The 22,246-nt window shown below is 29.6% G+C and overlaps 3 protein-coding genes across 3 annotated transcripts; 1 reads left to right on the top strand and 2 right to left on the bottom strand.

Annotated features, from left to right (window-relative positions):
• LOC109325741 (putative UDP-glucuronate:xylan alpha-glucuronosyltransferase 4) lies at nucleotides 821–4,265 on the bottom strand. Its single transcript, XM_019558280.1, has 2 exons — nucleotides 3,518–4,265; nucleotides 821–1,734 (listed from the first exon to the last, which is right to left on the bottom strand). The coding sequence occupies exons 1-2, from the start codon at nucleotides 4,263–4,265 to the stop codon at nucleotides 821–823; spliced, it is 1,662 nt and encodes a 553-aa protein (XP_019413825.1).
• On the bottom strand, nucleotides 5,753–8,755 carry LOC109332566 (pentatricopeptide repeat-containing protein At3g18020). The gene is made up of 2 exons (XM_019567547.1): nucleotides 7,858–8,755; nucleotides 5,753–7,372 (listed from the first exon to the last, which is right to left on the bottom strand). The coding sequence occupies exons 1-2, from the start codon at nucleotides 8,712–8,714 to the stop codon at nucleotides 6,268–6,270; spliced, it is 1,962 nt and encodes a 653-aa protein (XP_019423092.1). The 5' UTR covers nucleotides 8,715–8,755; the 3' UTR covers nucleotides 5,753–6,267.
• LOC109332562 (pentatricopeptide repeat-containing protein At3g05340) lies at nucleotides 17,190–19,531 on the top strand. The gene has a single exon (XM_019567542.1). It carries the CDS (start codon nucleotides 17,203–17,205, stop codon nucleotides 19,156–19,158), a length of 1,956 nt encoding a protein of 651 aa, XP_019423087.1. The 5' UTR covers nucleotides 17,190–17,202; the 3' UTR covers nucleotides 19,159–19,531.

Here is a 22,246-nt window from a genome sequence, read left to right as displayed (position 1 = left end):
TTTAAATATCACTTTTGCTTCACTCTCTTGACTCAGAGACTATTAACAATATTTATCATTTTCAATTCGAAATTCTATTAATTATTTAATTTGATGAACTTAGTTTATGAACTAAATGAATTTAATTTGAGCTAAAAATTAAGTTTGTTATATAAACAAGTTGAACTTGAGCCATATACAATTTGATTTGTTAATTTAATGAGCTGACTCGATTATATACGTATATAAATATGTACATATATAAAAATTGACTCAAATGAGAACAATTATTATTATAGTGAACAATTAGTAGGATCATTAAACCTTATTTAAATGATCAAGATTAAAAGATAAATGCACATGACTTTTTTAAGTTTTATACAATCAATAACTAATTTTTAATCTTGACTAGGCCTAAATTATTGTTCACACAGTGTTATATAAAAAATATTCTAAACAAATAATTGATAATTTTAACTCATGAATTGAACCATTCAAATTAATGAATTGAATTAAACATGTTGTGAATTTTTAATGAACCAAACTATTCCGAGCAAATAAATCAATCTAACAGAATTTGAACTAGAAACATAATTTATTTCAAACTCAAGTTTGAAGTAAGGTGAGCTTCAACTATTTGTTTCCGGTCTTAGCTAAACGTTTAATATGCCAATTAGTAGCTTTGTAAAGAAAATTAATTAGTAATAAATATGAACAATTTGGAGTGTTAATAACTCCATGACAAAATTAAAATACTTTTAATTAAAAATATCACTTTCCTATAACTTTATGTCTAAGAAAATACTTCATCTCACATAAGATCCCTTCTCATACAATTTAATTAACCTATCAAACTCTTCCTTCTAGGATCCATAATCTCAATCTTCCAATGTCCATCAGACAAATTAGCATTTCTTGCATTTTCTCTAGATATCATTATTCTTTCACCCATTTCCTTTCTAAGTCCACAATATGATTGCAACTTTTTTGGCATGGTATCATAAACCTTCCACCACCTTTTATGAGCTAAGTCACTTGCAAATATATGGTGATCCTCCATGTCCCAATTACAATCATAATCTCTATAACACATCCATGGCTTCAACCCTAAATAATGTATGCCATAAACATCTTCTAGAACCTCATGTTTCTCACTCATTCTTTGTCTTTCAAAATGTTTTAGATAATTCATCTTCCATGACAACCTATGCCACCATGTGAATATCTCATTAAGAAAACCTTGGTCACCTCCATTATATGATGATTCCACCACCTTATACATTTTTTGCATCAAGTTATCAAACATGCATTGTGAAGGCTCAATTATCATAAACCCAGAGTTGAATATTTTTTGTTCATTAGATGCAGCAGATAATTGAGGGTATGTGAATAACTTTTCAATGTTCTTGAAGATTAGAACATCAGCATCTATGAAGATAATTTTATCATACATAGTAAGTTGCCATATTAATACCTTGCTATAGTTCCATTCATTATATGAACCATTTTTGGAAAAGGGTTTTGAGATAAGTTCAATGTGCTTGATTTTCCATCCTGCAGCTTTTAATCCTCTAATGGATTCAGAACCAATTGAATCATCAACAAGAAGGAGTAAATCTGGGGATGAATGATTTTTGTTCTCAAATTGAAGGATACTTTGGGCTAGGGTTATTGCACCACAAACATAAGCTTCTGAAGAATGAAGGATGCTAACATATGCAAAATTTTGAGAATTAGGCCTCCATAACTCTTTTCCTGCAAATCATTATCCATTTAATAATCACAACATATTATAACTCCTACAAAATATTTTTACATTATTATTAGATCATAGATAAGAAAAGATGTAAAATACATATTATAACGCATACTCTCTACATCTAATAAGTTGGAAAGGATATGAATCCCGAAAAAAGATGAGTTCTTTATCCAAAAGAGTAAAGATCGTAAATACTCTTGATAATACTAAAAAATATTCTCTGCATCCTTATAATTGTTTATGATAATGCATTATTAGGGGCTCACCTATAAGTTTGAAACCTTATGGTTGGTTATTGGATGTAAGATGCAAGTAATTAATAATGTAACTATTTTGTACATTATGCTTTTATACATGGATCATTCTTGCATCATTCTGATTTTAAGTGATAAAACAAGTAAAATACACACTCAAACAAATGCTATATATCTTTATTTCACAAACAAGCAAGGTGTAAGGAATGATGTGATCATTTTGATGGTTGAGAGTTAGATGGAATTTCTTAAAAAATTACATTTTCTTGTTGATAATCAATTAAATTTCATAAAATAATATAAAATATTAGTTTTTTTTTTAATTAAATTATATTTTTTAATTGGACTGAAACATAAAGTGAGACAAAAATGGAAACATGTGATCTCATTTTAGAAGGAATGGGTGTGAACTTACAAAATAAGGTTTAGGAATATTATATGTATACTATTTCCTCCAAGAGGATGGAGTATCTCTTGGTGTGAGGAGATAATTTCTCTCCTTACACCATGCAATGATACATGGTTATTTTTTACCTATTTTAAAAATAAAAATTAGAGTAATACAAGTATCTATTAATGAATGGGTGTGAGGAGATAATTTATCTCCTCACATCAAGACATACATTACTCTCTTCCTCGAATTGCTTACATTTTTCTATTATAATTTTTTTCCATTTTATTTTCAATAATAGACTGAAAGCTTCCATGTGTGAATTTACAAAATAAGGTTTAGGAATAATATATACTCTTTCCTTGAATTGCTTATATTTTTCTATTATAATTCATTTTTCATTTTATTTTCCATAATAGACTGAAGTTGTGAACCAAGCTGAGCAAAAAATATATCAATACAATTTAGGTAATAAAAATTTAAAAAATCATTTTGTCCCTAATCATTCTAGACATTTTAGTCATTTTTAAAAGAACCCCACCATACCATCTGGTCCAATCAGAAGAAAGCAAGTGAATCAGTCCTCATATTGGTATGGTATGATAATTTTATTGACCATGCAATCATAAGGATAAAATTGACTAAAAGTAGTCAAATTTGGTCATACCAATCAAATTTCAATTGAGCCGTAGTAGTCATATTAGCTTTATTTATACTTCTAAAGCATGATCTAGTACCACAAAGTCCCTCATTTTGTTTTAACAAATGATGTAAATAAAAGAAGTCATTGACTTCTTTATTAATTTTCAATATTAATATTAGTGTAATATATATGTATATCTATTTCACCGATATGCAATTTAATTAATTAACTACCATTTAAACTATTATATCACTATATCAATATCTTGATCGGTTTGGTATTAATAACACTGTTTTTTTATCATATGACTAGTTCCTAAGAAGAAGAAGGATAACCATACAACAACTTATTGTCTAGCCTAAATTGTTAACTCATGAAGAATGACAAAATAACTACCTATCCTACATTTGTAATTTATGGGTACTAAATAATAAGATATTTTTTAGAGATGAAAAAATGTGTAAAATTATACAATTCTAACTAAAGCATACCTGTTTTTGCATAACCAGGAGCAACCTGAGAAGAACCAAGTGGCATGAGCATTTGATGCTTGAGGCTATTCAAATCAGGTTGGTACACCCAATATTCACCTTCTTGTATCAATAAATCATCACATCTAAAAATCTCTATCATTGGACCACAAGACCCAACAAACACAACATAAACCTTTCTAGTATCCCTCTCCAACTTTGTCACCCACCCATTTTCTATAGCCAAATTAGCCACCACCAAATTAACTTGCAATCTAAACACATCTCTAATACCTTCCTCAACACATGGAACTTTAGCTACAATAATATTAACATCTTCATAATCCTTCAACCTTGGCATTGGCATTTCTAGATACTTTGGTTGATGACCCTCTTCATCTATCCACTTAGGGAAAAAATCATCCCATTTCAAAGTTTTATTAACATGATCAAAATGGATAGATACAAAATCTAGTTTTGGTTGAAGTGCATGTAGTTGTTGATATATTTTATCATCCAATCTTGCATCAATATTAACAAGACCTACCTTGATGTTCTTTGTGTTAGTGATGCCTTTTGTTATAGCTTCAAACCAACTTGGTTTTGTCATCTCCACTTGAACTATGTGAGTGACAAAAGGATATGATTTTTCATACTTTCTTGAAAGTGCTATGAATAGAATGAGATTGGAGACAATCAAGATATAAATAAGAAACAATTTTTTATTTGAAGAGGAACGAAGTTGACAAGGAGGGGATACATGAGCCATTTTGTTCATGTTTTGTGATTGTGACTTGGGTTAATCACAAGAAGGTATTTATGACAATGAGATGCATATTTTGTTTTATTTTTCTTAAAAATAGATTTTTTATTGTCCACAAGTTTTTATGACTATAGTCACCAATTAAACTCAAATAAGAACAATTCTCACAATTGTATATTATTTTTTCGTGAGTTATTTTCTGATTGACAATTTTAAATAAAAGTTATTAATAATGAAAGGTTGGAAAATCCTTTAGATGGAAATAATCTGGCTTCCAAATAGATTGTGAAGGATTTTTTGTTTAACCTTTATTTATATATATATATTTAATATTATGACAATTATGTTTTATTAAATGACTAAAAAATTCATAAACTTCAATATTAATTAGGAGAGAATGTTAAATTCTTCTTCTTTAATAAAAAGGATCATAATCATCTTGACTATTTAAGTTAAGGAATATTAAAAATAGTTTTACACCTAAGTAAATATTAGATTCATGTTTTAATTTCCTTTTATTTTATATGCAAATCATTTATTATATTTGGTGCATTCAAACATGATATTAAAATATATGTAGATTTTAAAATCATTAGTTTATTTTTTAATTCTTATTCGGACAATAAGGACCCATTTTTTATAAAATTATTTTAATTAAATATCTTCAATTTATGTTTTATTTTATTGATATATTTTCTATAAATCACAATAGGTTTAATTTTTATTTTAGGTTCATTTGGTAAATATGATAATAAGCCCAAAATAATAAGGACGAGGTGATTAAAATTTTAGAGCTCATTAAAATTTATATATTAATACTTTGTTTAAACTTTGTTGTTACATTTTACATAGTCTCAAAAGATAATTATATTGTAAAATTGTGAAGTTGAGGAAAGAGAAGTTGAAGATAAATTAGATTTTTTCTCATTTGATTGAGAAGAAAACAGATGTAGAGAATAAAAATATGTGAGACTTATACAATTTTCTTTCTCACCCAATATGGAGAGGAAGTAAAGAAAATAAGAGTTAGAAATTTAAAATGACCTTAAGACTCATTTATTATTATTACTTTTCCATTTCTTTTGTTTTAAGGCGTGTTTTTGTCTTCTCAAATATAACATTTTTATCTTTTTTACTTTATATTCAACCAAACAAGAGATAGAGAAGAAAATATTTATTTTTATTATATTTTTTTCATTTCACTCACACCAAACAATATAAAACTCTATTTTTCTTCCTTTCTCTTTATTATCTCTCTCACATCTTTCTTTTTTTCTCATTTTCTTTTCTCAACAAAACAAAGAATCTCTCCTCCCAACAACACAAATGTGGATATTAGATAACTGCAAAGGGACCAATTGGATATTACAGTGGCCAGCATGATTCAAAGGTTTGGATTAATGTGTAATACTCCTATCAAATATTTTTTTGTTCTGTCACGAGTAAATTAATCAATTTCGGGATATATGACTACACCTCCCAACAAGTGTCGCTTATAGTAATTGAACAATTAACTTTTTTGGTTTTTTCTAAATACCTAGTAGGACCTTAAACTATTAGACTAACAACTTATTGTAAAAATATCAAATATGAGACATTATTATCACATTTACTAGTAGCTAGAATCTTCACCCGCAAAAATAATGGAAATCCTTCTGTTGTAAGAATTTTTCTTCCAACTCCAGGAAGATGCAAGAAATTTGATACATGTTCTGCTCATTCTGTACAAAATAGTTGTATTTTTTTTCATTCCTGACATGTCACAACCCTCTCAATTGCTCCAAAATTCATCTCAAATTCACACTTTCTCTCAACATTTCTCCAAATGTAACATTTTATCATAATTTGCATACCTGATATTGGCACAGTTTAATGACTAAGATTCATGGTCATATGATAAAATGTCTTCCATGTTTTTAGTGTTCCTCTTTCATATTATTCAATCCCCCAATTTTATGCCATTGTAGTCGAATCCGATTCGCCTCCATAGGAACTTCTTGTCCATGACCTATCCCTCATAAATTGTCGACAAGGTTGGATCTTCAGAACCGGGGTGTTTCCTCACTTTGCCATGTAACTTGTTAAGAATCCTCCATGTCACACAATCAGGGTTCACACCATTCTTTTTCATCTCTCTGACAATTTGATAAGCCTCTCTTTTCAAACCTATATCGCATGCACAATTGATCAGAATGTTATAGCTAAATATATTTGGGGAGACACCAGAATCTACCAATTCATACAAAAAATGAAAAGCCTCGTTAAACTTTCCGGATCGGCAGAGCCCTTTCAGAATTGCCGCATAAACAAAACTATCATGAATCCCTGAAGGCCAGATAACATTGAGCCAAAAACTCTTTGCCTCTTCTATTTGGTCAGATTCACATAAACCTTCTATTATAACTGTATAAGTAGTACTATCTGCAGTAATACCACCACAAACCATATCATTAAAAACCTTCAATGCATCATTTGGTCTCTTTAGTTTGAATAGGCCTCGGAGAAGAGCGTTATATGTCACAACACCAGGTTTTAAACCATTTTCAGGCATCACTCTGTGAAACAGATCGAGAGCTTCATCAACTTTTGCAGCATCCAACAAACCACAAATCATAGTAGTGAAGGTCACAACATCAGGTGCAGAAAATTTACCGATCAACATGTCGTTCAATACCTTCAAAGGTTCATCCACTCTCCCCATCTTGCAAAATCCGTTGATAACCGTGTTGAGCGTAATCACATCAGCCTGACACTGACTCTCAAGCATAAACACAAGCGCATTCAAAAGTTCGGTTGGATTTTTCACAACACAAAGAGCTCTTAAGTAGATGTTGTAAATCCTAGTTTTGTCAACACCTTCCTTACATAACATCACTTTAAGAACTTCCCTTGCCTTGTCCACATCCAAAGCTTGGCATAGAGCTTCCACTAACACTTTATAAGTATGCTCACACAGCACAAACCCAAATTCAACTCCTTCCTCTAACAACTGATAAGCCCTCATACAATCACCATCTTTACTAAGGCCATGTATGATATAATTATATGACACCATGCTTGGAAACAATCCCCTCTTCTTCATTATGTAAACAATCCTAGAGGCACCATGATACCTGTTGAAGTCACAGGGTTAGACAGGGAAGTAGAACGAGAGAGAATAGAGACTCTGAATAACATTCTCTCCTATGACAATGTGATACAAAAGACAAAGTACTAACCCTTATTTATATTGGGGGTTAAGTCAACTACAAACTCCTAACCTAATCTTAGAGCTGATTTGTGTAAGCTTTTCTCACTGAAAAGGGGTTATTTTGATAAAAGTACCACTTTTGAAACTTGAACACGCTCATGGTTGGGCTTTTACAAAAAGAATAAGCGGCAAAAGAGTGCAAATTCAGCACTTTTGACAAGCTACATTTTTCAGATGCTCAAAAAATCACTCTTTAACCTTAAACAATCGGACTCTCAATCAAATCAGGAAACATGGTGAATAGAAAAGAACTTCAAAAATTGCTTCATTCAATTATATGACTAATTGCTTCTACAATTTATTCTAAAAAAATACGCTAAGATACAATAAAGATCATCTTAACCATACCTTCCAACTTTGCATAATGAATGTATCATCTGGCCATAAGCATCCTCCTCACACAAACTACTCCCATATGGTAAATTCTCCACAATCATAAACACTTCACCGAAAAACCCTTCTCCGCATAAAGAATCAACCAAATTCGAAAACGCCGCAACCTTCACCTCCGATCCCACCTCAACCCTCATCCTCTCCCACAACTCACCCATCAACTCCCTCCCCCATTCCAAATCCCTCTTCCTAAGTACCCCGCGAATCAAAACGCTAATAGTCATTGAATTTGGCTCCACACCTCTCTCACGCATTTCATCAAGCACCTTACACGCATCACCAATCTCACCAACAACGCAATACCCATTAATCAAAGTGGTATAAGTAACAACATTAGCAGCATGCCCTCTACTCTCCAAGTCAAAAAACAACAAATGAGCATAATGGGGTTGATGAAAGGTGCAAAATTGGTTCATCAAGCGGTTGTAAATGATCAAAGAGGGAACATAGTCAGGCTTGGCGTGAAACAATGAAAGAAGGAGGGACCAAGTTTTGTGTGGGGTGTTGGAGTTGAGGAGACGTGAAACGACGACGTTGGAGGTACGGTGGTTGAGGAGGAGGCCGGAGGAGATGAAGAGAGAGAAGCGGTGGTGGGCTTCATTGTAACGGTGGGAATCAATGAGGGAGTGGAGAATGTTGGTGATGTTATTATCATTACTATGTTGTTGTTGTTGTTGTTGGGATTCATAGTGAAGGTTATTGTGGGAAAGAGATGAAAAATGAAAGAGAGAAAGGGGTTTAGGTTTGAAAAGGATTTTGGTTGAGGTGAGATAAATGAGTGATTGCATTTGAACAACAACTTTGTAATGCATAATGCTTCTTCTCTATTGAAAGACGGAAATACATGCTACACATGCTCATTTACTGGGAATGTTGGTATGATTATGAGGGACAACTATTTTATGTTCCATTATATATTATATATTAAATTAATCAAACTTCATAAAATAATATATAAATAATAATTTATGATTTTATAATGTTTATTTTTAATTAAATAATATTTTTTGATTGGATGAGAACACGGGACGTGAATAAGGATAGGGATCTCCCCATCCTGATTCGAAGTTAGAGTTTAAGAAATGGAAGGAATGAAATTATATATTAGAATTTCACCCATACAAATTACAAAAAAATAATGAGTTATAATGTGGTAAGATAGTTAAAATAAAATAGTGGAGTGAAGGCTTCGTTAGATCCCTAAGATGACCAAAAGGTCAAGTGTTTGATTCTTGACAGTGATACTCGTTAATATAGGCAGCTACGAACTTCGAAAAAGATTAGTTCATTAGCTATAAAGTTAGAGATACTCTTATTACTACAAAAAAAGGTTGGAGTGAAGGAAGTTGATATTCGAATCTCATCCAAAACAAATATTAATATTGGAATATTTGCCAAAAGAAAATATTGAATAAGTTATCAACACAACATGTTTTGAGACACAAGGCAAAAATAAAACTCTATATATCAAACTTAAAAATTCAATCATCTTGTTAGATGGCTTCAACATCTTTTAAAGAATATAGTCTTCAACAATATTATCATTTAGGATAACAATTAACAAGTATGAAGACCAAACTCTATTTATTGTAGGTTTTTTGTTATCAATATTGGTTTACACACATGAAAAAATTTATGTGGTACTAATGGACAAAAAGTAAAGCAGGATTGAGAATCTTCTAGAAATTCATCAACAAGTTTTTTATATTATTGTTTAAAGCATATTATTAAACTAGTAATGATATATGAATTTTATGGATTGTTATTAAATCCTCATTCATGTTTAGTATCATTGATTCTTTGAAAAAGTCATACAAATAAATAATGAATGATGTATTGGTTGTATATAAATCTTTACACTGACATTTATAGATATTACATTATTAATAGATATTACACTATTAATTATAACATTTAGACATTAGAGAGAATATGATTGTTTTTTCTTATGGGGTGAGTTCACATATTTATATTCTGGTGTGGAGTTGATCACACTCTAAGGGGAGGTGTCATCATTGTGAAAACTATAATGTGAATTTTGACAAAGATTTGAATTTTGACTACCTATGTCGTGTGGACAACATAAACATATTCATTGCTAAGGTGGTGTGTCCTTATCTTTAGCATGAAGGAAAGTTCTTTGACATAGTAAGTGTTGACTTGTCTTATTGTTGGCGCCCTTTCTCCTAACTAGGTTGATCACCTGAGCATGATTAATGATTGTATATGTTTGGTAGTTGGCATTTGATTGGTTGTGACATTGGGATGAAATAATAGTTATTCCATATTTTGCTTCAATGATTTTAGTTGTAAAGGATGGTTGAAAAATATATTTTTATATATAAATAAGGTTTTTTTCTTACCTTACGGTAAAGAAATTAATTATTTTATGATTGTTTTTCCTAATAAATATTGTTTTGATAATTCGAATCTTTAATATTTGACTTAGTATGATACACAATGATTTAATAAGATATTATATCACTAAACTAACATATTGTTGGTGATTGAAAAATATATTGAAGATGTATTTCTTGTAAGGTGGACCTATATCAATTATTATGCAGTGATTTAATTTTCGAACCTAATTCTTGCTATAAAAATTTCTGAGCAATATCCATATTCTTTACATTTTCATGTTGGTTTTAGACTTTTAGTCTGTAGTCTTATATTTTTATGCAAGTGGAATTTCATATTTTCTGCTCATATTTTATGAGCCAATATTAACTTTGTTTCAAATTAACATTTTTAGTTATTAAATTTTAATATATTCTAATTTCTTCAACAGTTTATTTTCTTTATCAGCTAACAAAAAATAAAATAAAAACACTTTCATCTCAAGAGGAAAATAATTTGTAAGGAACCAACACAACATCCCTTATATATGTATCTAATGTATCATTTATCCTTCGTTCAGATTAATTTTTTATAAACTCAATAATGATTAAAAATGAACTGTGGATGATACATTGATATTGTAAAAACTCTTACACAGTTAATGTATATATCATTTATCCTATTTATATATGTATTATGAAGAGTTTTATATAAATTTAATGTCAATGATTTTTATATAAATTTAATTTCATCCAATGACATTTTTCTTCTAGTTACTAAGATTCCCTATTTCCCTATATTCTTGAGGCAAGAGGAGGTTGTGATTGCATTACACATCTGTGCCCCACGTAATATAATATTACTAATTTCATATTTTTAGTAATAGCTAACTATAGAAAAAAAATTAATTTTTTTTAAAAATCTTTATTTAAACCCATACATAATACCGTTACAAATTAAGTTGTTTGATCATCATCTACAACTTCATTGCATTCATATTATTTTTTTCATCAAAGAAAGAAGATCCATGACAATGTCAAAGGGAATATTGGTTCTCTTCCTTAGTGTTCTTGTTGTTTGTTCAATTTTGACCCAAGATGTTGAGGCCACAAATCTTAGTTATGGGGCAATAGGGCATGATCAAGACCCTGGATGTAGCCCCAAAAATCCCATAAGTTGTCAACTTCCAAAAGCTAATCCTCCTTCACCAAATTCTGGCTCATAATAAAAGTGATTAATTAATGATACAAAGGGAGTGGATCTTAAGTATATATCCATAAGCTATATTACATTGTCATGGCACATATTCTTTTAATATATTGAGTTATGGAGATTTGTGAAATGAAATGAAATGAAATGACTCCCAATAAAAGTATTATGTATCTCTTCAAAAATTGTTCAAACAAAATACAAAAGCAATGCAATCGATTTTATTGATTTTTGGTTTGTGATTCTTTATGCATTCTATATCTTATTAGTTGTGTGTCCTTTTTTGGTTGATTTTGTTATTGGACTGGGATTTTTTAATTCTTAACATTTAACATTTTATTTCTTGTCCCATATGATGTCACTAAAAATTTAAAATAGTTCCAAAATTAAAGAGAAATGGAATGACAAGTTTTACTCAACATAAGGCAATCCAAAATAGTTACATGGTTATTGTATCCTTTATTTTGCTTTAATAGGAATTAAGAAATTATAGGATGTAATGGTTCAATTTGATTTAGTTTTTTATTAACTCATGAATCGAACCAAATAGAAAGATATAGTTCAGTTTTGTTTAGTTAATGTTAAAATTCTATATAGGAACTAAACCAAACTGACCATGAACAATTTGATTTGGTTCAGTTACATGTTAATTTTTTTATAAAAATAATTCTCAAATATTTCAAATTATGTTTCATAAGGCACCATGGTCTATTTCAACTACAACCTTAGGTAGTAAACTCACATTAATACTCCAAAATTTAAAACATCATGCATTAATATGCAAAATGACATGACACAAATCAAAACAAGTCAAATATTGAAAAAAGACTAGTACAATTAAAATGTTGAAATAATGTTAAAATGACAACATGATGTTTTTATATTCTTGATTATCATAGTAACACCATCCTATTTATTCTTACTTCTTAAATTATCTAAGGCATAATAGACCACTTATATATGAGATCTTTTATGAGAATAATTATCCATTTTTGGAAGAAACTAGCAAATGGAGGTACATCCTCTGTCACACATCATGTACTCAAACTCTGTTTGGTTTAATCCGCTTTTAGTAAGTAATATAAAAATGTAGCATTTTGTTTTAAAAATAATTATTTATTTATGTGTCTAATTTTAATGGTGAGGAAAAGGAATTGAGACAGGCTTTGAGACAAATGATCTTTGTTCCTAGTAAATATTAAAGAATTGATACAAATTTTATAGGTATCCATGGTTGATATTTTTTTTTAGCAAAATCTTCAATATTTCATACTAATAAAAAGGACATATAATTATTAATATATTTGATACATTATTGATTAAAAAGTACATTAATTATTAATATATTTGGCTATTATGTTTCATAATATTGGTGTATATTAATTTAAGTATGTTAAACATTTTTATTCAAGTTTTTCGATATTAGATTTTCAAATGAAATAAACAATTATTCGTGAAGAAGACAAACTTTTCTTTCGGTATAGGAAAAACATTATGTAACACATTAAACCAATAAAGTCTACTTTATGAAATAAGCAAGCTCATAAGTATATTTATTAAAAACAATGAAAATTATTAACTTTCTACGAAAACAAAAATCACATAACTAAGAAGTCACATGTAATTACAATTATGAAAACAAATCTTATAACTGCACCAAAACAACAAAACTAATTAGAAATAAATAAATCTTTCATATAATATATTAATAATAAGATATATATGTGTGTAAAGGAGTCAATCTCCAAATATAATATGACATTTCCATTATTCATTTACCTTATATAAAGTAATAGAAATAATTTTTTAAATATGTGATTTAGTTTAAGTGGATTTGTGAACCAAACTAATCTTAAATTATTCCTTTAAAAAAGTAAATCAAATTGTAAAACTAAACTAAACCACATTTATACTGTTCTGTTTGATTTAGTCCCACTATTTTACGATTTAAAGTGAAACCGCTTAATTAATGAGCAACATTCAATAAAATCTATACAAAATGAATCTTCCTAGGTTTGTGTTAGGATGTTTGAGGAATATTTCCAGAATTTTTAGGGATCAAAAGTGAGAAAATTGATAGTTCCTTTTGTGTTAAAACCTAACTCATGTCATAAGTAATTAGAATCATAGTTATAAATATTGTATGCTAAGTAATTAAAAATATTCTTAAGACTATTGAAGGAGGCTTTCTGAACTTTTGAAGATTTTTCTGGGAGACACTATTTTTTAGAATGCTTTGAGCTTCACTTGGGTATATTTGTTACTATAAAGTGAACTATTTTTTTAAAATGATCAAATCAATGTGTGACTTCATGTTTAGTCTTAGAATATTATTTACAAAAAGTGTATATTTGAAATTTTAAGTGTTTTTGTTAACAATGTTGCGCTTAGTCTAATAACTATTTAAGAAAAAAAATGTCCTCCCATATCATTATTAGATATATGTTACATTCTCCTTCATTATTTTCCATCCAAAAAAGAATCATATCTTAACATATTCTATTGTATATTATATTAATATGCTCTCCTTCATTATTTTCCCTCTAAAAAAGAATCATATCTTAACATATTCTATTGTATACTATATTAACTTTCCACCTTGGCATGTTATCTCCACTCTTCTCTTTACTTACATTTCATTATCCTCTTTAGTTTCATTTCAATCTTGGTGCGCCTTTGTTATTGTCTTTATCTTCTAACAATCTATTTTAAAGTACATATTCGTTGATTTATTGTTATTTGTTCTTGTTTTGTAGATCTGTTATTTTGTTTATATAATTTTTCATTTCATTATCTTGCTACGCCTTCGTTATTGTCTTTCTCTTCCAACAATCATTTTAAAGTACATATTCATTGATTTATTGTTATTTGTTCTTATTTTGTAGATCTGTTATTTTGTTTATATATTTTTTCATTTAATTTTTTCATTTCACTATCTTGGTACGCCTACGTTATTGTCTTTCTCTTCCAACAATCCTTTTAAAGTACATATTCATTGATTTATTGTTATTTGTTCTTATTTTTTAGATCTTTTCTTTAAATTGTATTGTACTCGATCTCCATTTATATATATACATTCACTTACGATATTGTATTTGTTTGTTTGTTGTTATTATTAATCTATTTATTTTCTCGTCTTATCTCGTCCTTATATTATTCTCTCTTCATTTGCAGTTTGGTTCTCCTTTGAAGCATCTCTATAAGTTAGTTTTCTCCCTGTGTACATCTCTTATTTTGTTTATACAATTTTTATTCAAAAGAATTATTATTTTCATTGATTGTTTGTTCATGTTTCAGAAACATCTGAAGTATATCCTCTTCTAAAATAAGGTATGGATATAAGTTTTTGCCTCAATTAAGATATTTGATTAAGTATCTTACAATAATCAATTGTGAATAATCTGAAGTTTCTTCATTATTCTGAAAAGGGATATGTGATTGTTTATAGATGGTAAACTAATCATATTCTTTTGCCTTTATTCATTAACCATTAGATATGTTATATATTTATTAAAAAAAATAACACTATGATTTTTGCTAATTTCTATGTCAAATTGCTTCAGCAAAATCTGCATTTATTTGAGCCACTGAAAAATACATCAACTTAATTGAAAAGTTAAAGAATATAAAAATGTCACGTAACTTAATAGATAATATTGTGTAATAAATGGATCATTATTCTCATAAAAAATTAAGGTTCAATGGGACGTTGATTTTGGAAAAAGGCTAGAAAATGGATCCTATGTTACAATTTGGGATTTGAGACTTTATTTTTAACTTTCAATTCATAAGAAATAAGCATTCTATTATTACTTATAATGTATAATTCAACACTCTATTTGTTTTATCTCTTTTCCTTTTACTTTGATAGTTGATGTTACTCCTAATGTATAGTCATTCTATTTATCACTCATAACGTATAATCATTCTATTTATCACTCATAATAATCATTATATCGTAAATTTTTTTCTTTTTGTGTAACTGCACATTGATTTGTCACAATATACCCATCGATTCAAAGTGGAAAATTTTTAGAAATCAATTCATAATAGAATAGAAATAACTTAATATAATTAATGACATTATATGCTAATTTCTATGTCAAATTGATTCCCCAAAATTTGCATTGACATGAGCCACTAAAAAAGACATCAACTTAATTAAAAAGTTTAAGATAAAAATGTACGTAGCTAAATTGATGAAGAGATATCAAATGCTCACACAAGTAATAACGAGTTCTTAGTTATCAATTAATTATATATTAAATTGATAATGTGAACTAAATTGATAATATTGAACTTTTGAATTTATAATTGTGCTTGCTAATACAAATAGATATACGTCAAGTGAATATTGAATGGTTACAACACAAAACACATACAATAAAAATAGTTCACAATGCTTGTGTTTTTATACATTTTATTACGCATTATTACTAACATATATATATATATATAATACTAATACTTACGTGTTTCTAAACATGCATCAAAACCAACTTGTCTCATGCGATTGCACGGGTAACATATGCACTCTAAACCATGTGAATGCACGAGTAACCTGAGTGTTCTAAACCATGTTAATATACGAGTAACATGTGCGTTCTTATTCATAGAATGCACGAGTAACATATATATTCTTAACCATGTGAATGCATGGATAACATGTATGTTTTTACCATATAGATGCATGAGTAACATGTGTATTCTTAACTATGTGAATATACAATTAACATATATATTATTAACCATACGGCAAAAAAATACTACCATATGCGAATGTACGGGTAACTTACTAGTTTACTTAAATAAAAAATTATTACCCTATGTTTCATGTCTATTCTTAACTAAGCCTTCATTTGTTAGAATCAAAATAGAAGAGAAAGATAATGAGAGGAGACAAGTTGAAAAAAACTAACATATTTCTCTTATTTGGTTTAGGGGAGAGTTTAACAAAGAGAGAATGAAAATGAGGTGGGGTCCTCAAAATTTCTTTCTCAGCACATCTGTTGTCTCATAATGAGTGTCATACTATACACTATGTGTCATGACTTTGTAATTGGTTGAAAAATATATATTTAAATTAAAATTTAATTTTTAAGTATTTTTCTAACTAATCACAATGTCATGACACATGGAGTGGGACAACGGATGTGCACCTGGGAAAGAAACCATGATTTAATGTCCTAAATTGTGTCTCAAACTATGTCTCAGACCGATAATATTAAAACAAAAACTGAAAAATAATGAATATTTAATTTTTAATTGACATGACATATTTTCATTGATCGGAGACATGATTTGGACACAATTTGAAGCAACAAATCCTTGTCCGGGGAAGAGTGAAGGAGAAAAAATCAACCATTTCTCTTCTTTTTCTTTACAATCAAACAACACTAAAATTTAATCAATTTCTATTTTTTCTCTCTCTTTCTTCTCACTTTCTTACATGTCTTTCTCTCTTTATATTTTCTTAAGTAAAAATATTTTTAATAGATGAAAGATATGTTTTTAATATTTTGAAGCTTTATGAATATATTTGAAATATTCTTATAAGGTTTTTGAATAAAATTTCAGGGGACACTTAGTCCAATACTAAGTTTTTTTTTATATATACTTATTTTAAGTATTAAATTTAGATTCACTTCATTGTCAAGTATTGTAATAAGATAAAGAATATGAAATGTTGGATTCTAGTGTGATAAGACTGATTTAAGTATTGTCCCATTGTGTTCCCTTTCAACATCTTGATGGATGAAAGGCAAATGGAAATTGAACGTGAATATCCCTTCATGGGTACCCTTCAACTTCAATCCACTCTCTTCTCAATACCCATTTCCTACAACTTGTTATTCTCTCTTCAACAATCATTCACACATCACTTCCCTTCTCTCACTTTGCGCCTCAAATGGAAACCTCAATCTTGGTTCTTCCATCCATGCCCACATCATCAAACAACCTCCATTATTCGATTTTGATATCACCCCACGTAATGCCCTTTTTATTTGGAACTCTCTCCTTTCAATGTACTCAAAATGTGGTCAACTTCAGAATGCCGTTAAACTGTTTGATCATATGCCTGTGAGAGATACTGTATCATGGAACACTATGATTTCTGGGTTTTTAAGGAAAGGGGGTTTTGATGCAGGTTTTAGGTTGTTCAAGAATCAAATGAGCGAGTCAGGGGGAGTTTGTTGTAGATTTGATAAAGCTACTCTGACTACGATGCTGTCGGCTTTGGACGGAGTGGAATTGTCTAGTGTGACAAAGATGATCCATGGTTTGGTATTTGTTGGTGGTTTTGAGAGGGAAATTACTGTGGGGAATGCTCTTATAACGTCATATTTTAAATGTGTGTGTTTAAGTCAAGGAATGCAAGTTTTTGATGAGATGCTTGAGAGGAATGTTGTAACTTGGACGGCAGTGATTTCTGGCCTTGCGCAAAATGGGTTTTTCAAGGATAGTTTGGAACTGTTCTCTCGAATGCGTTGTGCTGGTTCGGTGAGTCCTAATGTTTTGACATATTTGAGCTCACTCATGGCATGTTCAGGTTTACAAGCATTGGGGGAAGGTCGTAAAATTCATTGCCTGCTCTGGAAACTAGGAATGCAGTCAGATTTGTGCATTGAAAGTGCTTTGATGGATTTGTATTCAAAGTGTGGTAGTTTAGAAGCAGCATGGAAGATTTTTGAATCTGCTGAAGAACTCGATGAGGTTTCCTTAACTGTGATACTTGTAGCTTTTGCTCAAAATGGATTTGAGGAGGAAGCTATTCAGATATTTATGAGAATGGTGAAATTGGGGATTGAAATTGACCCGAACATGGTTTCTGCTGTTCTTGGGGTATATGGTGTTGACACTTCTTTGGCTCTTGGAAAGCAGATTCACTCTTTAATCATAAAAAAGAATTTCATTCAGAATCCTTTTGTTAGTAATGGACTTGTAAACATGTACTCGAAGTGTGGAGATTTGAATGAGTCACTTCAAGTCTTCTATCAAATGACTCAAAAGAACTCAGTTTCATGGAACTCAGTGATTGCAGCTTTTGCTCGCCATGGTGATGGTCTAAGAGCACTTCAATTCTATCAAGAGATGAGAGCGGAGGGTACAGCACCAACAGATGTTACGTTTTTGTCATTACTTCATGCTTGCAGTCATGCAGGGTTAGTTGAGAAAGGCATGGAGTTTTTGGAATCCATGACTAGAGATCACCAAATAAGTCCCCGGTCAGAACATTATGCATGTGTTGTCGACATGTTGGGCAGGGCAGGGCTTCTAAAAGAAGCTAAAAGATTCATTGAGGGATTGCCCGAGAATCCCGGTTTGCTGGTTTGGCAAGCATTACTTGGTGCTTGTAGCATACATGGTGATTCTGAGATGGGTAAATATGCCGCCGATAAACTATTTTTAGCTACACCAGATAGCCCAGCTCCTCATGTTTTGATGGCAAACATATATTCTAATGAAGGGAAATGGAAAGAGAGAGCGTCCGCCATTAAGAGAATGAAAGAGATGGGAGTAGTAAAAGAAGTAGGTGTAAGTTGGATTGAGATGGAAAAGAAAATCAATAGTTTTGTTGTTGGGGACAAATTGCATCCACAAGCTGAAATTATATACTGGGTTTTGTCTGGACTGTTAAAACACCTAAAAGATGAAGGTTACCTTCCTGATAAAAGGTGTATTCTCTATCACATGGGTCAAAATTTCTAGCCATACTTAGAAGTGTTGGTCATTAATCATTACACCTCCAAATTCATTTCATCAGTTTAAAAGCTTTCATATCGTTGGAATCGTGGACAGTTGTGCCGATTTTCGGCAGTGATTATGCTTAAAAAGAGAGATTTAAAAGAAGTTTGGTGGTTGGATTTGGACATAAGTTGAAGAAAGATAGGTACATTTCATTAAGCTGACATATGTTGGTGGTCTTTCTATGATAGTGGTTGCAAAAGGTTATGGATGAAGAGATTGTGGAATAAATGGCATGGCCTTTTAAAGCCTTGAAACATGGAAAATTGAGGGTTGTGCCAAAACTTTGGGTTTGTTTCCTAGTTACATTTTAGGACAATGGAAGGAACAAAAAAATTTGAGGCTGAGATGACTCTAAATTTTCTCTTATTCTCCTTCAAAATTCAACTCACAAATATAGACAATTAAGATGTTTGCCTAACGTCAAGAGACCTAATTTTTATTTTTATACCTTTATTAAATTTATAATTGATGTTATTGAATAATTTATAGTGAATTTAATGATAGGAATTACTTGACTATAAAACTTTATAAGTGGTTTTATAGCTTAAAATCTAGAAAAAATGAAACAAATTCGATTAGTTATATCAAAAGATACGAGATTCACTTACTTCAAGAATAAATTAAAAAAAAACTTATTTCACATTTTAGTCATCTATTTAATGAAAATTTAATGGTTCACATGATTTGAACTAGTTTATAAGTTTAAACTATTAGATTTTTATTGAATGAATGACTAAAATATGGAGTAACTTACTCCTGAAGTAAGTTTTTTTAACTGGATCCTCTCTCATATTAAAATGTTCCTCGATATAAGCCATGTTCCCAAATGTGAACCACAACTACAACGAGATTGAGATTCTTGCCCACTAAATTGAGTGGCATTTCATGTGATTTTTTCCTTGATATTTTAAGAATAAAAATATAATCTCATTTTAAATAAAAAACATATAAATATCAATGTGTTGTTTTTCCTTTACTTTTCACTAAATCACTCCACTAAATCACTCACTTGAAGTCATAACAAAACCATGTTATTTTTACAACTTAGTTGAGAACTTTCTTTATTGGATAAAGAATAAAATAAATAAATAAGGTGAAAGCGTGAAGCTTTTATTCTCCACCCAAAAAATGGTGTAAACGGAATTGTCGAAGGAAGTATTTTAATATCCATAATATCACTTCTCTATTAAAAAACATTACTCATCTATCTATTGCGAAAATAATGCGAAAGCATAAAATAAATATTGTGAATTTTTCTCATTGAATTGATAAGCCATGAAAAGCCTTATTTATAGTGTAAGCTAACTAGCTAACTAACTACCTAACAAATTAATAAACACGTGTTGAAAGAAAAATAATTCAACATGTGTAAAATGTGTCATCATAAATTTGTTCTCCAATAGCCCCTCAAGAATGGCAATGACTACAACTTGATAATTCAATTTAATATCATGACAATGTAATGGATTGAATCTCGATTCTAACGTGATTGGATTTTCTTAATCACTTGATCTTGTTTGTTGATCTTCTTCTTACTGTTGTTGTTGGTAGTGTTTGTGATTCTTTCCATGACTTCTCTTTGGACTAATATTGCTCCATCTTTCTCTTTTTATCTTTCTTTCAGGAATGAGTTGTTCTTGTGGCATATTTTGAAACTGCAACATCAAGAAGTAGAACTACCAATAACAATCCTACTTCTGAACAAGAATATGACATTTGTCATGAAGCAATAGAAGAGTAACTTGGTTGCTAATTCTTGCCTTTCTTCCAGAAACTTCTTATCTCTTCACAAACTTCTCTACTTCATGTTGAATTGTTAACGATGATTCATTGTTGAATCTTGGAAGAGAAAGATAATAATTATTTTAGAAAATGCGGAGCGGTGACCAAAGCCATGGGAGGATATGGCTCCGATACCATATTTCGAAAATAATGCGGAAGCATAAAATGAATATTGTGAATTTTTCTTATTGAATTTATCAAGGAATGAAAAACCTTATTTATAATGTAAATTAACTAGCTAACAAATTAATAAACACATGTTGAAAAATAATTCAACATGTGTTAAATGTAAAGTGTGTAAAGTATATAAAACCTTTTTTCTATATCTAAGCAGAATGATATTTATTAAAAAAATGTTTTAGGAATTGACACTTATTATTAGCATTTGAATCTACAACGTAATGATTGAGAATTACTCCAAAAATGCCAAAGTAGCATTGTTGCACCAATATCCCTAGCATTAGATAGTAATTTTAGTAAAAATGTTTTTGAATTGCAGGCTATTGTATTTGTATGGAGCTGAGACTTACTTTTGAATTGTATTTTTTATCCAAAGATGGTTGATATCATTAGTAATTTTCAATTATTATTATTAGCATTTGACAATCATTTAGTAAATGTCATTGAATTCATTTAATAAGATTTTATGTCCAAGAAATTTGAGTGAAAGAAATGAATGCACATTATTTTCCCAAGGTTTTGTAATAACTAGAGCAAGAATTAATTCAACCAACTATAACAATTTCCGTCCATATAAAAAAATGCCCAAAGGAAAAAAAATCAATAATAATGGAAATTACTACTTAGTAAATTGTCATATTACCTGGCAATTATATTTCAAAAAGTAACAACCTATCAATTATGAATTCTGAATATATGATTTTTCTTATCAAGTCTTAACATTGATAAATTGAACTATTTCATTCAAGTTAGTAATTTCATTTGCATTTTCTTTTCCATGTTGTAAAGTTCAATTTAGTTTTTTCCTTTAATTAATTAAGAATTATCATTGATTTAGTTCTATTCATTTTCCTGGTTGCTTTTGTTTCTTTGATTTGGCATTAAAAAAATTACTTTCACATTAGAAAGTTCACACTTTTGTAAGAATTTACAAATCTTAAACAATAAAAATGTGTGTTAACAAACATGATAATATCTAGCATTCTAACAAAATACTAATACAAATAATTAAAAAATGATTTATCTACATTGATAATGTTTTTTAATATAATCAATGACATGATTCAATTTCTATAAGTTACACTTA

Source organism: Lupinus angustifolius, chromosome LG02, assembly GCF_001865875.1.
Source record: "Lupinus angustifolius cultivar Tanjil chromosome LG02, LupAngTanjil_v1.0, whole genome shotgun sequence".
Taxonomy (NCBI): domain Eukaryota; kingdom Viridiplantae; phylum Streptophyta; class Magnoliopsida; order Fabales; family Fabaceae; genus Lupinus; species Lupinus angustifolius.
The sequence above is the reverse complement of the archived record's forward strand: the minus strand, read 5'-3'. Positions and strand labels throughout refer to the sequence as shown.